This window comes from Cyanistes caeruleus, chromosome 10, assembly GCF_971803275.1.
Source record: "Cyanistes caeruleus chromosome 10, bCyaCae1.hap1.1, whole genome shotgun sequence".
In the NCBI taxonomy this organism is placed as follows: domain Eukaryota; kingdom Metazoa; phylum Chordata; class Aves; order Passeriformes; family Paridae; genus Cyanistes; species Cyanistes caeruleus.
The window spans coordinates 20,923,360-20,941,435 of NC_141710.1; the positions used below are offsets into that span (position 1 = coordinate 20,923,360).

The 18,076-nt window shown below is 46.5% G+C and overlaps 1 protein-coding gene across 12 annotated transcripts in view; it reads left to right on the top strand.

Moving 5' to 3' along the window:
* TNIK (TRAF2 and NCK interacting kinase) overlaps positions 1–18,076 on the top strand; it is a 151,804-nt gene that overhangs the window by 81,544 nt on the left and 52,184 nt on the right. For all 12 annotated transcript variants that reach the window (XM_086843739.1, XM_086843742.1, XM_086843743.1 and 9 more), the window contains 6 exons: positions 1,510–1,635; positions 9,552–9,662; positions 11,975–12,065; positions 13,409–13,539; positions 16,823–16,877; positions 17,606–17,684. In XM_086843739.1, coding sequence (XP_086699865.1) covers positions 1,510–1,635; positions 9,552–9,662; positions 11,975–12,065; positions 13,409–13,539; positions 16,823–16,877; positions 17,606–17,684 — 593 coding nt within the window. The remainder of the gene's footprint in view (positions 1–1,509; positions 1,636–9,551; positions 9,663–11,974; positions 12,066–13,408; positions 13,540–16,822; positions 16,878–17,605; positions 17,685–18,076) is intronic.

The window sequence follows — 18,076 nt, forward strand, 5'->3', positions numbered from 1 at the left end:
GAGTTTGGGCTGGAGCCCCTGAGCCTGGCCACACAGACACATCCTCAGTGCCATCCACAGATCTTACGCTTTGCAGGGTTTTTCCACCCATTTTGAGTTCTTCAACTTGAAGACTGAGTCAAACTTCAGACCAAGTATCTCTCTGGCTTGCCCCCATTTTTATCCTAGGGTGCCAGGCATGAATTGAGGGATGACTGAAAAGCTGCCTGGGTGCTCAGAGAGATGGAGGGATTTTGTGCTGAGTGCTGCTCCTTGCTCCCAGCACTCTTGAGCATCCAGCTGCTTTTCAGTTGTTGTAAAATGTTGTTCAGTTAATAAAATCACCTCTGTGGCCTGATAAACTTCAAGTTACATGCCCTGGTTTCCTGGACAAATGAAAACAAGTGAAGTTGTGTTGACTGCTTGAGGAGACGTTGATAAAGGTTCTTCCAGAACAGTCCCCTGTTTTTGTTTTTTTTTTGTAATGTTTGAGCCTGTTCCTTCTCCTCTTTTGTGCTTATACACTCTTGTGTTCTTACCAAAAATAAAACTGGAGGTTGTTTATGCAAGCTCCATCCAGATATTTCTTGTACTTGTTCCTGCTGTCTTCACCTTTGCTGTTCTTCCCTGAATGGTATTTTGGGAAGAAAGATGTCTGTGTTATGTGACACCTGCTCAGGGGGCACTGCTCCTCAAGAAAAGCTGCTCCTGCTGCTCTATCCATGTCTTGTTCTTTGCCCATTTGTAAAACTGAGGTCAAGAGAGGCAGGTGAGAGGAATAAAGGAGAATAAAGAGCAAACACCCTTCTGGTCTTTCATAATAAAGCTCATTGACATCAGGGTGCTAAGTGCCGCCTGTGGAAATACAGCTGGAATTCGGTCAGCTCAAAATAAAACCAGGGCACGTTTGATGGTGGGAGAACAAAGAGGTGGGACATCAAAACAGGTGTTGGTGTGGCTCCTCTGCCTCTGCTGCTTCAGCTAATGCCACTTTTCAGATGGGACAGAGAGGGGCTGGGACAGCCCATGGGAATGGTGCTTGTCACCAGGACTGAGTTTTATTCTGAAGGAGTTTGTGGACAGGCAGCTCCTGCCTGCACCCCATGTGTTGCCACCCCACCACCAGCAAGTCCTGGTGTCTCCAGAGGTCTTGTGCTGCTTCCAGGGTGGGCAGGAGTGATGTGCCAGAGGGCTGGGAGCACAGGAGCACTTCTGCCATGCAGTAGTTTGTAAAAGAGCACCATCTTGGGCCTCTGCTGTGGCTGTGGGGGTGTGCTAACACATCACTGGGGTAGCACAGATTACCATGGTTAACACATGGTTGAGCCTCAGAACAACATGAATCTCCAGTGCAGCTCTCAGGTTCTTTGCTCTGCTGCAAAGTGGCTGTAAAAAATGGTGCAAAAACCTGAGAGGTCAGTCAGGAATGAGATTCTTGGAAATTCACCCACATACAAAGACAGCTTGGACCCTGTGAAGTGCTGTCTCCTAATGCCTCTGGTTTTGTCTTTTCTTTTCACCTCATCCCAGGATGAAGAGGAAGAGATCAAACAAGAAATTAACATGCTGAAGAAGTATTCTCATCACCGAAATATTGCTACGTATTATGGTGCTTTTATTAAAAAGAACCCACCAGGAATGGATGATCAACTCTGGGTAATTTGTTTTCTTTTCTTTAAAATAACTGGGATTTGATAGAGATTTTTTTACTCTGAATTGTCCTCTTACCAGCACCCAGTTTACACAAAACCCCTTATTTTTGCAGCCATCTTTTTTGAAGTCATGGCTTTGATCAGGCTCTTACTGCATTGCAAAACATGTCTCCATTTTGCCATAAAATCTCTGCAGGCTGATGGTAAACCCAGTTTTATTCTGAAGTGTCATTAGCAATAGTCAGTTGAAAATCATTTCATCTTCTGGCAGTTGGAGGGAGCTGGGAGCATCTCAGGGAAGATGGAGGCTGAGGGTGGTTCCAGCCAGCTCTTGGTGGTTCCTCTCATGCTTCACACTTCATGGAGCCTGTGCAGGCAGATGAGGAGGAGGAGGGGGACAGTGAGGAGAGGTCAGGGAGGTCTGTGGCTGCTCAGCCACTTTGCTGGAGACACCTGACATTGCTGAAGGGCATCGAGCTGCTTTGTGTCTCTATAAATCCTCGGCTGCCTCCTCCTGCTGCTTCCCTTGTCAGGGCCTTCTCGGTTATTAATTCAGCATTCCCAGAGCAGGGAGGATGGAGTTTAAATCTGCTCTATCCCTGGGAAGAGGCAGAGCATCAGAGCCCTCTCCCTTTGGTGGCAGCCGGCTCAGGAGGCCGGGCAGGGCAGTGGCACCGCGGGTCAGGGCTCCGGCTGTTGCTGTAACTTTAAATTAATTAAAGTTGTTGTGCTGTGTTCTGAGCTTGGCTGTGCTGGTTGGAGTCTCTGGAGCAGCAGCTTGCAGTGCCTGTGGCTATCAGAGCAGCAGTGTAGGACCCTGCTTTCCTTAGGGATCTGTTGGAGAGAAGGCTCTGATGGAGTTATTGTCAGCACGATGACCTGGATATTGTCCTGTGGTCAAAAAAGTCTTTATTTCCTCACAGTCTTGTAAATCCAGTCAATTTTGCCATACCCATGTGTGGTTTCCAAAGCTTTTCTGTGCCTGAGCAAGGTTGCTGCAGCCTAATTTTTCAGGGGTAACATATCCATGATTCACCTGGGAGACCATGGAGATGCTGAAGAGCAGCAGCACGCTCTTCCCTCTAGTTTCAGTACAATGTAGGTTTTATTTTAGCAAAACATTCAGTGGCTTCAGATGTTTGCCCCTGCATCCACATACCAGAGCATCCAGTGGGAAGTGGAGGGATTCAGAGGATGTTTCTCCCAGGAGAAAACTGCAGTTGGTAGATTTCTGTGCCAGTTTGTACCTCAAGACTTTCTGATACACTGAATTATTGAGAAGACTTGGGGGCTTGGACTCCAGGGGCATTCCTAGCCTGGGTATCCAGATTATTTTTGGTGGGAACTCTTAAAAACCCTGTTCTTTGCAGCTGGCCTGGGATTCAGCAAGGCAAAAGCTGTCAGGCTGAGGAATGCTCTTTCATCCCATGAAATTCTATTTGGCTTTGGCTGGTTTATAACTTTTATTTCTTTTAAGTGAAATATTAAAACAACCCACAATGTTTCTCCTTGTGCTGCAGAAGTGCCTGGAGGGGAAAAGGACCCCACAAACTGTGTGCCAAGTCCCCCAGTACTGAGAGGAGCCCTCCCTGGTGCTGGCTTCTGCTCAGTACCTTTACACTGGCTGGGTTTGGGGTTTGTGTGCTCTGACCAGGCAAGGTTTGGTTTTGTTTCTTTCCTCCAGCTCCAGTACAAAGGGCTCTTGGCATATACAAGTGTTAATAAAAGAAGAGTCCAAACTTTGAAAAAGAAAAGCTCACTAGAGAACTCCTTGGATGAAGAGGCATGGCGGGAGGAGTGATGGTGTGGAGCTGTGTCAGGGGAGGGTTCAGGTGGATATTAGGAAAGGGTTGTACACCCAGAGGGTGGTTGGGCACTGGACCAGGCTCCCCAGGGAAGTGGTCACAGCCCCAAGCCTGGCAGAATTCAGAAAGCGTTTGCACAAAGCTCTCAGGCACAGGGTGGAATTCTTGGGGTTTTCCTGTTCAGGACCAGGAGTTGGATTCAATGGTCCTTAAATTTCCTGCTCAGGATATTCTGTTATTCTTCTGTTGATCCCGTCACCATGACACAGCAGAGGAGGCTCTGCACGCTGTCTCACCTTCACATGCCCAGGTCAGGAGGAGAACCTAGGTTTTCTCTGGTGGGTCACCCAGTCATGCAAGGGGGGAAGGTGGTCACAATCCAACTATGCTGCTCGATCCTGCCCCCTGAGAAAGGCAGACTAGATAATCTGAATTATCTACCAGACCACTGCCTGTCCTCTCAATCTGGGGCCTTTCTCATGTGTTAGTGAAAGAGATTTTTTTCAAGAGCTTCTTTTCTTGCACTGGGGTATGAGGGGGGTTTTAAGTCCATGCAGAGTGTTGGGACTTGTGGAAATATTCCTGGGAAAGGTCCCTAGCCCTGGAGGAGAGATGTGCTGGTGCCACTGTGTTAAATAGCCGTTGTTTCAGGATCTGATTGAATTAGGACTTGTGTGAACTCTATCAGTCTTGCCTCACAGATAAAGGCTTGTTTATTTTTCATTGGCTCTTTGTTGAAATAAAACGGTTTCTGATAATGCCCAGGTAATTCTTTTTATCGACACTTGGGAGGCTGATACGGAAATAAAAAATAGGGAACTCTTTCAGTGGAGATTAAGATCTCTCAGAAACGTGGCAGGCTTCCGACATGAAGTATTGTCAGTGCTGCTGCTCCATTCCACAGCAGCCACTTGCCCTGAAAGATGAGCTCAAGCTCACTAAACAACCCTGTTTTCAGAAGTCAGGGAGCTGTTCAGAGGGTGTTTTAGCAGATGCATCACAAATCTGCTATGTTAGGCAAAAAAAAAAAAAAAGAAGCAAAAGTCATAGGGACAACCTCTATGGAGTATTTAAAAAGAAATTTAAAAATATGAGGTTTATTCTTATGTTTGATAATGTGTTGCACTCTGGGGTGCTGTGGGTCTTTGGGAGGGTTTGTGCATCTCTCTAGCTGAGGTGAGGGGGTCCTGCTCTGGTGCAAAGGGACAGGGTGAGGGTGGGCTGCAGAACCTGGAGAAATTCCCAGGAGATGTGAGGATCCAGATAATCAGTTAACTGCTGCTTCTCAGAGTTCAACTCATGAAATTCCCCTTGCTCTACTCAAATCTAAGCTATGGCAAATAGTCCTACACTGTCTGTGTGCAGGGTCATGGAGGTGACACTCAGCTGGACACTTGTCATCTGCCCTTGCTGTCCACTGTGTCCTGAGGCCATGGACAGAGCAGCTCCCCCAGCATGTGCAGTGGGCACGGGGCAGAGTGTGGGGGCTGAGCAAAGGCTGGCAGCAACCCAGAGCCCACCCAGGGCAGGGCAGAGCGCGCGGGGTCCCCAGGGCCAGCGGTGCTGGCTGCGACGGATGGGCTGCCTCGGCAGCCCTGTCACCAAGCAGGACAAATTGCTAATAGGCAGGTGCCAGATGCCCACGTAGTGGGGTGGCCTCTGGGGTGTCCTCTGCAGCAGATGATCTGGGGCAGTGTGGGGGAAACAGGAAGGAGGGTGGCTTGGGAACGGCCCCTCAGTCAGGGTGGCACTGCTGCAGCTGTGCAGTGCTCAGGGCTGTGATTGTGTAGTTGCAATGTGTTTTTTCACTCTGTTGAGCTCCAGAGGCCCATTGAATTGATTTAGGGTGATGGGAACAGAGTCACACCAGGAATCTGGAGAGCAAAAACAGGGGCAGCAAGGCTCTATTGAAAATGGAGCATGAGCTGCCAAAGCACTGGGTTACACCTGTGCAGCTCTGAGCAGGATTGCTCTTAATCTGTTTATATACCCGGAAAAATATTTTTGGGCAGCTGCTGATTCTTTGCATTACAGAAATTAGATCATGAAACATTAGAGAAGGGTCAGTTTTTGTTTGAGCTGAATCTCTTGTTAGTGCCTCCAAGCTCTGCGGTCCCAGGGGAGTGTGAGGGGATCAGGGCTGCTCCTCCAGCTCCTGACCAAGAGCTCAGGATTACCAGAGCAGCTTTCTGCTGCTGTCTGGCAGAGTAACCAGCACAATTTAACTCTCTCTCCTCTTCAAAGCAATGTCAGTGCTGTGAACTCTGCAGGACTGTAAGCCCAGTTCCTTTTGCTGCCATCTCTAACCCAAAGCCATCAGCCTGCTCAGGACCTGTGGCGTCAGCTGCCTGCTGCCTCCCCAAGGGGCATGGATTTCTTGGCTAGGCTTGACATCCAGGTTGATGCAGGCAAGTAATTTGTTGAGGAACTCATGTGAGAGCAGTTAGATGCTGCTTTTGGAGAGGAGAGAGCAGAGCAGTGCTGGCCCCATGCTCCTACCTCAGTGTGCAGCTGTAGTGTCAGCCTGCTCCCACCCAGCACCAACAGCAGCAATGAAAACCTGGCCTTATCTTGCTGAATATATTGCTGCTTAGCACCAATTAGATTGCTGTTTTTGTGTCTGAAATGGACAGTAGCTTTTCTGCTGATCCACCAAGGGAAGGTCTGTGTGTTTCTAATGCTGCGTCGCTGCCTCCAGGTGCCACGATGTGGGTCATGAGGGACCCTGTTGCATGGGAGCTGTGGGGTGGGATGAGAAATTTCAGTGGCCTGGCCATATGGGACCATGTTGCACCCAAATTGTGTTTACACACACAGCAGAAGGATTGATTTCCAGCAGCATTTAGCTTGAGGGTGTTGTGTGCTTGTTTTCTGTAACTTAAAAGAAGTCAAATTGTTCCTTAGCTGAGGCATAGGAACACAGAAGGATTTGTCTTGTGTAGTAAAGGATTTAATTTGGGGAGTTCCTCTGGACAACCTGGAGCAATTCACTGTAAGATGGATTGGGGTTGGTGTTCTGGAGATGCTTGGGTTTGAGCTCTTCCAGGTAATACACAGCACTGATTGGAACAGAGGTCTTGCCATTCCCAAACTGAGGAATGTAGTGGTTGATTGGAAAACTGAAAAGGCTCTTTAAGCAAAAAATTCATGAGACAGCAGGACACAGGGATTTACAGCTGCAGCTTCTGAATTTGCCTTGCTTATGAGGTTTGCTGTCACTCTGGTATGAAGAGCTAAGTAAATGCTAAATGAACTGTATTTAAAAATACTTCCTCAATAAATGTCCTTGCAAATTAAATTTCAGAAGATTATCTTACCTTTAGCCCATTTTGATGATAATTTTAATTATGGTTAATAAAAATTCAATATGCATTTCCAGTTTATTGTCTTACTCCATCATGACTTCATCCCTTAAGAAAATTGGTAATGATGCAAGTGTGTGTGGGCAAAGCACTCACCCAGAGGTACGAGACTGGTGAGAAAGTATTTTAGTATCCAAATGCCCTTTGAAGCCTTTTCTGAGTGTATTAAGCTCTGCCTAAAATCAGCAAGAACTGCTCATTTTAATTTTTCTCCTGGAACTGTTGGTTTCCAGCCTAAACATACCCAGAGTGTTCATAAATTGATATTGTAGCAGTATCTTCCTCTCCTACCTGTCCTTGATGTTGTCAGTATAGACAGATAGACCATAACCATCCATTCTCTGCGTGGCTGAACAAGCCCTCAGCTCCTCTGAGAAGACCTGATCATGTTCCTGTGTCCCCTCCAGTGTGAATTTCCTTGGGCTCCATCACCCAGCAGGACATCAGTGCTGTGGGTCAGGTCTGCCCTGGCCTGCTGGGTGTCTCCTTGGCCTGCCATCACCTGTGGTTCCTCTCCTTGAAGGATCTATGGTATGAGCTGTCGTTGGGAATTCTGTAGCATCTTTCTACCTGAGGAGCATAAGAAGCCACAAAAGCCAAAGGGGATCCCAGTGCTGCCTGCAGCAGCCACCCAAACTTGGGGGTGGGGGCTGTTCACATGAGGGGTCCATCAGGGACAAGGATACTCAGGCAGCCTTGTCACCTTTCTGCTGCTGGTTCTCTTGGAGAATTTGTGGCAGAGCTTTCAGGCTGTTCATGGTGCTCAGCCCTCTTGGATCTGGAACCTCTCGATGCTGGCAGAGATCTGCCAGTGCTGGATATCTGGATATTTCCCCATGGATGTTATGGGACTATGCACCTCTTAAAAAACAAGCTGGAAACACCCCTTCTGTGCCTCTTTTTCTCTCTGGTAATTTAATCTCCAGGAGGTTTTACAGATTTGGGATACAGCAGCAGGTGACCATAATATTCCCCTCCTGGTGCAAAGTTTATCTTTGCTCTGTGGAAATCAAGGGCAGGGTACAGGATCAAGTGAACTTCAGCTCCATTAAAATAATCTGGCAAATTAATAGATGCACTGTATACTTTTATGGGATTTTTTCAATTTTTCTTTTCAGCATTGCATTTGCCATGCACAGCATAGCAAGCCCTTCCTCTTCAAACGCTGGTGAGAGCCTGTGGAAGAGTTTCCATGGAATAAGACTGGAGAGAGCAGCATTTTGGCTTGCAAGATGTTTGTGGCTCGCTCAGCTATCCAGCAAATCCAAATTTGCTGCTGTGGCATCCCAAATGTTAGTTTAATCATACACACATGCAAATGCTGATAGTCCCCATGTGAAAATGGTTCCAAGGGAAGAAAGAGAGGAAAAGCAAATTTGAAACCAGTTGTTGCATTATTCCCCATTCACTGAGCAATGAGTAACCAGGACTTAGGCTGTGTCAGTGACCCATCCATTTCTGCCATTTCTTGAAGCCAGTTTCATGACTTAACAGGGATATTCCAAGAATTTTTCAGCACCAGTTCAGGAAGAAAAGAGAAAGTTAACATGAAAACTAAAGACAGCAGCGTGTTTAAAGCCAAGTAAGGTATAGTCTGCTCAAGTATTTTATTTAGCCTGAAGGTTTATGGCAGTCCTGTGTCTGGATTTTATGATCATTGTAATTTATGATGCTCTTAAATCACTGCATTTGTGCAGTTCGGTCAGGAGTAACCCTTCTGCTGTTTTAATTCTCTTCTTGGCATGTGCTTTTAATAATGATGTCACTTGCTTGGAGAACGTTAAATGCCATGTAAGTCTCATGTGATAAGAAACTTGAAACATGCACATTGAAGAATCTGGCAAGGAACCACTGCAATGGAATATGTTCAAGTAGGAAGCAGATCTAATTGGGAAACATGGTTTCACATCTTAGAAGCACTTGCACAGGCCTTGGAGGAGGTTTGTTGCACACACACTCGCTGTCGGAGCACGCTGACGGCTCCTGCACACCCTGGGGATCTACAAAATCCCTGGGAGGCAGACTCGCATCCTGTGCTATTTTTGTAGTGTTTATTTCACAGTTGTTCAATGACAAGATTAAGTTTGGGCTGGGTTAGATCATTACACTTCTATATTTGATATTCTGAAACTTTGGAAGTGGTACAAGTGGTGGTGGCCAGTCATGTTGGAACCAACCTGAGCAGTAGGACAGCAGCTCTCTCTGGGAAGCCTGACATTGCTTGGCAACCTTCCCCTCAAAGGAGGTTTCCTGCTCAAGAACATGATCAGAACCAAAGGTTGTCTGGTTAAATAAAAAATGAAAATTGAAAAGTACACCTGGTTCCTAAATCATAGGAAATGTTCAAGTATCTGCCTTAAGTGTCGTTGTATTTTCAGATTTGAAGAACATATATGCAAAAGGCAGAGTTTTGTTTTATTGCTGTTGATACTAAACTGATCAGAAGTATAAAGTAGGGCATGTAGGTTTGAGATTCTGGTCTCCTCCTTTGATTTTCAGCACTGGACTAATGCCTGTTTCTTCCTCCCAATCTTCTGGAGGACCCCAACCCTTTCAAGCCTTCCAGCCTTTTATTGTTTTATCGTAGAACAAACCCTAAATGGATTACAAGCTGATAGGTTCAGGATGATGTTCCAATGGCTCTGTGTAGCGCCCTGGGGTCCCCACAGAAGCAATGCCAGCATCTGGATGCTGCTGGTGATGCCACTGCACGACATTTATGTCATTAATTACATTCCTGTTCCCTCTGGCAGCTGGTGATGGAGTTCTGCGGCGCGGGCTCCGTCACTGACCTCATCAAGAACACCAAGGGGAACACCTTGAAGGAGGAGTGGATTGCCTACATCTGCAGAGAGATTTTGCGGGTACGTGTCCAGGGGGAGCTGAATGTTGTTGGGAGTGTGGCAGTTGAGTGCTCAGGGGACACAGGAAGCCTTTGGCTCCACAGATTTCGTGGATGATGTGCTGCCATGGGCTGGAGCCTCTGCGGTGCCGGCAGGCGTGAATGATTCATGTGCCTGTATGATGCATAATAAATAAACCCTGCTTAATGCCCTTTAGCTCTGTTAGCTCCCTGAATTTTAACCCTCTTTTTCCTTCAACAAAAATGTAATCTCCTATTAGTATTAAAAGGGCAAAGATTTATTTACGTTAGAATTACGTTTTTAGTTAACAGAAAGGTGAGGACTCATAAAGTCTGTGGAAAAAAGAATCTTCGTGATGAAAAGGCATCCTATGTTTTATTAAATCCACATGTCTGGTTTTAATGAGGATGCTGCAACTTTTATACTGGCAATATAAATGTTTGACTGAAATTTCTTAAAATAGGCCATGCCAGAGTTTCATGTACTGGGAGATGGCAGCTTCAGCAAAGACTTTCTTGTATTTTGCATTGCTGAGGTCAGAGGATGGGGTTGTAATGGTTGTCCTACATTAAAATCTATTGCTCTGCGAGCTGAAGATTTGTTCAGGAGAAAACAGGAATATTTGGCATGTGAAGGAAATCTGTATGAGAGCCATTCAAGTGGTAGGATGAGAGGAAAGGGCCTCAAGTTGCACTAGGGGAGATTCAGAAAAAAATTTCTTTATCAAAGGGGTTGTTAAGCCCTGGAATAGGCTGTTCAGGGAAGGATAGATCCCCATTCTTGGGTTTTAAAAGAGATGTGGATGTGCCACTTGGGGACATGGTTTCGTGCTGGCCTTGGCAGTTGTCAGGGTTATGGTTGGACTCAGTGGTCCTAAAGGTCTTTTCCAACCTAAACAATTATTTGATTCTATGAAAGAAAATGAGGTAAAATGATCTCTCCAAGCGGTTGTTCCTAACACTGAGGCTGCCATGGGTGCCCAGAGGTGACGCAGCACTTCTGAGTTGTCACTGAATGCCACTGTCCACACCAAAGTGATGTGCAGAAGATGCTGGCATTGTAACTCATCAGCTTTTGTATTAACACTGCTTTCAGCGCTAGAAGGCCACAGTTACATGGATTTATTTAAAGTGTATGAGGGCCACGAGCCTGCTCCTTAAATAGTCCCTGGCAGTGAGTCACAATCCAGCCTCTGATTCATGTCCTGGGGCCACCATCGAGTGTCACCTATTGCCTTTTGGCCATGCACTGGGGCGGGTGGTGGGTGAGCTCTGTGGGGTTTGGGGTGAGAAAAGACTCTCAGCTTCACACTGCAGAACGTGGCTCATGCTTGGTTCAGACAGTGATGGACAGTTGGAATTCTAATCTGAGCCCAAATCCCATGTTGTTCAAGGTTTTATTGAAATCCCATGTAATTTTTGCTTTGCCTCAAATGCTCAAAGGTGCCTGTAACCAAGTATAATATGGCTAAAAAAGGACTCCTATACAGATATAATCTGTTCCAGAGTTTTCCCAAGGTAACGAGCATAAAATGACTAATAACTACCAAAAACAATAGCAGAAATCTTTTTGTTCCTCAAATATGAATGTTTAATGTGAAATGTAAACCTAATGCAAAATTAGTTTTTGAAGTAATCCATATTTTTCCTAAGCTGGCAATCTGGGTGGATGTTACTTTGAAACTGAAATAATAAATGAATGAAATAAAAATGTGGGTTGCAAAAAGAAATTAATAAGCTAATAAACCAACACAACAGCAAAGCTAGTTTTCCTTTAGCCTTTGAGACAGGCTTTTTACTTGAGCTATATCTCTATTAGGGATATGTGCAAGTCATAACATTTGTATTTGCATGGTAGCTTTTTTAATACAAACTTCTCAGTGTACTGAAATCCAGTTTATTGGACCGATATAACAAGAGAATTGTTTTCTTCAGTTTCTGGATGATGAAAATGGAGAAAGGAGACAAACCCATTCTATTATTTCTGCCACAGAAATGGCTCCCTGAGGCAAGGGAGCACATGGGGGAAATCTTGTCTGGAGTGATGGAAGAATTTGGTTTAATACAGGTTCCTGCTGGAATGTGAAAGATTGGGTTAAAAACCCTACAGAATTGCCAGGCTCCTCTCCAGGCATGTCCTCCCAGCATGGGACATGGGACAGTGTTTGGAGCATGTGATAAACAAAAGCATTCTCGAGTACTTAACTCCAACTGTGAGCCTTTCATTTCTGGAGCATAATTGGTTGAGGAGGAATGTCAGAAAATAACATGCTTTGAACTTGGGTTCCTCTAACCTTTCTCTGAATTCTCCAGGGCTTGAGTCATCTACACCAGCACAAAGTAATTCATCGAGACATCAAGGGACAGAATGTATTGCTGACTGAAAATGCAGAAGTGAAGCTAGGTAAGAGTGGGTTAGAGCTCCTGGAAACTGCAGGTGGGCTGGCTGGGAAGAAGCAGAAAAACTGGCTTGTACATGACCTGAAGAAAGAGGATGGGTACCAAGAGCTTCTCTCTGGGTTTTGTTATGTTGCCTTTGATACATGACTTTGGGTGTCGACCAAGTGCTGTGCCTCAAACTGCCAGGGGTTATGGCCAGGTTCTGCTTGCAGAGATGTACCTGCAATGGTGTTTCTGCTCAGACAGCTCTGCCACCAGGTACAGGTTAAGCAACCAACACCAATTTTTCATGCCCTTGATTGAAAATTGCCCTTTGTTTATTGCCAGATGTTGTCAGGGGCTGTTACCCCACAGCTGCATAGCAGTACCCTAGAGGATAATCCATTTTCATTTTAGCATAACATAATCCATACTCCTTTCCAAGCTAACATGGTGGAGGGGGTTTAATGTGCAATAACTACTTTGAGTTTTGTGCACTTAGTCACCCTAGAGAGGAGCAGGCATTGGTGTGGAGATCATATGGAAAGCAGCAGATCAGGGCAGGTGATGTGCTCACATCCTCTCTTGTCCACTATTGATGTTATTAAGGCTGTCTTTGCACAATTAAATTATGCTAGTGTTGGAACATCCCTTGCACTGGTCATGTGTGGTGCAAGCCTGGTGTTCCCATGCCTCCTCTCTCCCTCTACAGCAGAATAAAACCCTGGCTTAACAGATGGCACCACCAGCTCATTGGGCTTTATGCTGGTGAAGATTCCTCTCCAAGGGGAAATTCTCCAGGGCAAATCTCCAGCCATTGTGTTGTGCAAAGTGCAGTTAGTGGACCATAGAGTATTCTCTCATTGGTTTGATTTCATCATTTTTTGCTTCATTTTGCAGCTCTCTGCTTGACATTTCCCATGGGCCTTTGTCCTTGTCCCTTAGTTCCTTAAGTCTTTTGCATTTCTGCCATTTGCAGCAAGAATTTAGGTAGAAAAATGAGGCTTGCACCAGTATTTGGCAGGCTTTAATTCAAATGAGCAAGCATAGAACAAAGGCTGTTGCTTATTCATGTTGCTAACCCTGTTTCTCATTAGTATGAGGAGCTGTGATTTCTTTTCATTGCCTCCTGGCAAGGAGGAAAAGGCACAGGGTTTCGTACAAAACCTGGACATCAGATGATCAGGTTTGTCCTTGACTGACCTCTGTTGATGCCAGCAGAGATCAAACAGGAATGTCTTCAGCCACGTCTTCCTTTCCTGGCTGTGCCGAGTTGTTCTGAGCGAACATAATGTTTTACATTCAGCAGCAGAGTGTTGCTCAGGTTTGTCTCTGACCTGACGATGCCCTGTTGTCTCCCTGCTCCAGTGGATTTTGGTGTCAGTGCCCAGCTGGACAGGACGGTGGGCAGGAGAAACACCTTCATTGGAACGCCTTACTGGATGGCCCCCGAGGTCATCGCCTGCGATGAAAATCCCGATGCCACTTACGACTTCAAGGTACCTAAACGAGCGTCTTCCTGCTCAGGAATTCAGCATCTCACTGCAGCACTGGAAAACACATTGGCAGGCAGCACAGGCTCCTCCTGCTTTCTGGCTGTGGGATTTTGGGATGCCAGTTCAGGTTCAACCTGCAGCTTTGTTGTGCTGTTCACGTATCCAAATTTACTGTGAGGAGTCTTTCCCCGTGTGGAGAAAGGTGTCAGACTCAGGCTTCCTACCTGCTACTCTGCTTTTTGGTGCTGTGTACTTAAATACTCCAGTCAAACAAGCTGTATTTGCTCTATTTACTCTGGAGAGGAGTCAGGTCAGGTTTAGAAAGGGTAAAATCTCATCCTCTGGCCTGCAGGCTGATATTTACTGGGAGATGTGAAGGCTGCCACACAGTCAGACGTTTAGGGGGCTGACCTACTTTTCACATGTCTCTCCAGCCTGTTTGAAGTTTATTTTTGGATCAGTGGCAGCACAACATCGCTGCTGAGTTATAATGTGGCACAGAGCCCTGTGCCATGCAGCAGATCCACAGGAACATTAGGAGTCCCACCTGCCCATTCAAACTACAGTGAGGGCTGATGTTTAAAGCAGGGAGAACTTAATATCATTTATCCTGATTCTGCCTTACTACAAGTTGCTGGACACACATCTGTAGAAATATCCCCTGTTTTTTTGTCCCTTGGGTTTTTGAAGTGTCCAGAACTTGAATTTCTAGCTCCAAACCTCCTAAGGTCCACTGAGTGTATCCAGAGAGGAGGGCAGGGCATTGGCACATGAAACTGGGGGGGAAAGCTCAGGCATATGTGAAGCTTGCTTTAGTTCTGTTCATGTGCATGCTGAGAGGTCACTTTGCAAGGTGATGTTTAAAAAGTACTTTGAGACCCCCTGGTGTAAGCTGCTTTCTAAAAGTAGAACACTCCAATGTAACAGAGCCACAGCCCACCATTGTGATACAATTTTGGCTGCAATTACTGACCATTCAGAGAAATTTTTGAGAAATTAATTATTTTAAAGCAGCCAAATGGTGCTTTGCTGTTGCAGCCGTTTAAGTGCATCAGTCAACTTTTGAACTGATGGTTTTCCAGAGAGCAGCTCTCCAGTCTGAGTTCAGACTCTGGGTTACAGAAATTGTTAATGATGGGGACATGCAGCAATAGTTTAATCTCCAATTAGATACTACTCTTTGATTAATCAATTACAACAGGCATTTCCTCAACTCTGCTGAGGGCAGCGTTTCATGACAGGGCTGCACCCTGCACTGGCTGCTCTCACCACTGCTCCACCAACAGCTGCCTGTGCAACACCCTCATTAATCTCAGCTTCTTGTTATTATTTTTTAAAAAAAGGACTGATATCTTCACAGGCTTCTTTCTACCCTCTGAAATCCCCGAGGATTTTCCTCTTGCCAGAATAACTGGGGCACTTAATATGCTGTGGGCTGATGCACAAGCTCCAGGACCAGAATCCCTCTATTGTCCCCGAGGATCAGATGCTCGCCTCTCTGAAGTTGGCTCTGGCCATTTTCCCGTGGCTGGGGGTGTGGAACAGGAGGCTGATTGCTGCTGACACGCTCCTTGCAGGGTGTTTTCAGAGCTCCTGGGGATGTGGGAGCCGCTGGACATTAGTCCAAGCCCCGGATCACGTCCTTGCACCTGATGCTCTTGCTTTGAAGTAGGGTGGGGAGGATGTAAATTATAACTATTTTTTTTTTAAAGGGATGCAAATCAGATGCTCTCAGGTTTAGCTGACTGGCTTAAAATACTGAATACAAAAAATGAGATTTATAGAGTGAGAAAAGGAATCCTCACAGGCTTAATCTGTTGGACAAAAAGCCTCTGATCTCACTGTTTTCTTAGCCAGAAAGAGATGCCTGTGTAATCTATGGAAGGAGGCAGTAAATACCTCCTCACATAAATAAACCACTTTAAAAAAGAACAAATAGAAACCCCCGTTGTTGAGGTTATTTGTTGTTTTTTTCCCCAGCCAGTCTTCCTTTTTTCTTCAGCAATATCTTGTCAATAAGCTTAGAATCAAAAGGAGGGGGAGAAGGGAGCCTGCTTCCCTTCCCAAGTCAAGGCAATGCAAATACATCAGCACAGCATCCCTTTGCTGGATGAACTGAAAGGCTTTTCAGTCTTAAAAATAAAAACCACTCAAAAAAAATCCCGAATTCCCGATCATTATAAAATGTGTGCTTCCCACTGAGTTTTCTGCTTGCTCTGGGAGACTTAAAGAGATGAAAATCCCTTTCTGTATTCCTCCAGCTTTGAGATCACTTGGCATCTTGCATATAATACTGGGCACCTCAATATGGAAAGACACATTAGGAACTTGGAAGGAGTTCAGTGGCAACCCAGAGGGAAGGGGTCATGTGTGCTGAATCATGTGGAAAGACTGTGATAATTAAGTATACAGCAGAAATCCCAGCTGACCAGAAACAAAGAATGGATGAGACTGTGCTGTGAAAGGGCTGAAAATAATATTTGAGAGAGAATTTTTAAGCAGGTACAAAGATGTGTAGCAAAGACGGCATTTGTTGAGGGAGAACTTGAGCTAAAAATGAGGAAAAGTGCCTTGAAATTGGAAATGCAGATTGCCTTTCCTGGAAGGTGTGTATGAAAAGGTGCTTGTGGTTCCTAGAGGCTCTCTAGCTCTGGCTGGGCTTTTGGGACTCTCTGCTGGGAAAACTTTCTGGGATTTACTCACTAAATGGTAGGTTTGGAGGCTTGAGGCAGTTGAGAAAGAGCAGCTCTTGAACTGGAGAGGAGAAAAGTGAAGTGGGACTGCAGGGACATGGCAGAAAGCAGGGCAAGGAAGGGCTGGATGTACAAGAGAAGGGGTGGAAGGAAGAGTCCATTCCTTCCAGCCTTAGGTGAAAGCACCAACATGAGTCGTGTTCCCAGTGCAGCAGATGGGTTGTACTCATTTTCTCTCACTGGGCACGTACAGCCTCTGCCTCCTGCACTGCCAGGAGAGACAATCCATCCACTGGGGCTCCTTACCAGGGCTAGGGGTGCAGCCACAGCTCATTGGTGATGGTGTGGAGGGGGCACTGGAGGGCAGCTCACTGCTGCTGTCTGGCAGAAGCAGGGATTTGGGCGTTCCTGCTGGCAAGGGAGAAGAAGGAAGGAAGAGTGTTTCAAGTATGAAATCAGTGTTTCCCAGATAGGTGCACTGTCTCTGCTCTGATGCTTCAGGAGACTCAGGGCTGAGCAGGGCTTGGGAACAGGGTAAATAAATGTGTGTGTTTCTCCTTCCACTGGCAGTGCCCCTCTGCTTTCTTTCACAGAGTGACTTGTGGTCTCTGGGGATAACAGCCATCGAGATGGCCGAAGGTGCTCCCCGTGAGTAGAATCATGGCTCTGTTCATTATCCCTGGGCTGTGACGTGCTGGGCTTTGTGAGCACCAGCCAGAGCTGGGCTCTCTGCAAGAAACACCACCCCAAGGTTTTCCCTGGGTTTGCTGAGGTGGAGCTCACAGCACCCAAGGGGACAAAGATGCCAGGGCAGCATGGCCCAGGGGATGAGGTGGGCAGTGAGCAAAGGCAGATCTGTGTGACACCTGATACATCTTTGAGCAGTCTGGGACATGGTTTCCTCAAATAAAACACAGATGACGAAGGGGTGGAGGGACTGGAAGCAGGTAAAACACCTCAGAGCTGGTGTGGCACTGGTAGTGGCATGCTGGGTTCACCTGGGTGCATCTGCACAAGTCACACTGCCACGGTTTTCAGTGTTATCCTGGGACTGTCCTTGCTGGCATATGCAAGTAAATAAAGCAGAGCATCGTGCCATGTGATGTGGCTGTCCCATGCTCTGGCCCATTGGGGCCAGAAGAGGCCCTGAAGCTGCAGGAGCAGAGATGTCCCCAGGCAGCCCCTGCAGTGACCCTGGCAATGCTGGGACACTCACAGCCCTCGGATGGGGACATCAGCCCCAGCCTGAGCTCCAGGGCTGAGGGTTGTCTGGGAGGGGTTGTTGCTGCCATGAGGGTCTGTCAGCCTCAGAGGAAACTCAGATCTCCCAGTTGGATGTCTGTGCTGTATTTAATGCCTCTTCTTACAAATTGCAGCTCTGTGTGACATGCATCCCATGAGAGCCCTCTTCCTCATCCCCCGCAACCCGGCCCCGAGGTTGAAATCAAAGAAGTGGTGAGTTTCTTTCTCAATCTTTAGGGACTGTAAAAACAATTCTGGAGCAACCTTGTTCTGGGGCTGAGGACAAGGTGTTGATATTTATGTAGCTTTGGGGGGTGGCCATGCTCTCCAGCATCACTCTGGTGAGTGCAGGTTTGGGTTTTGGTCTCCTGTGGAGAGGAAATTTGTTCTGAAGGATCCACCACGGGATGGAGGCCTTCCTTGGTGTGCAGAGAGAGCAACACACTCACCCTGCCATTTCACAGTGCAGAGTTGGCTTTTCCAGGGCAGTTTGTGCAGCCTGCAGTCTGATGACACTTTGCTTGGCTCCCCTTTCCTTCCACTCAGTTCTCGAGTGGAAACATGTATCCAGGCCAAAAAAAAAAAAAAAGATAAAAAAGGATGGT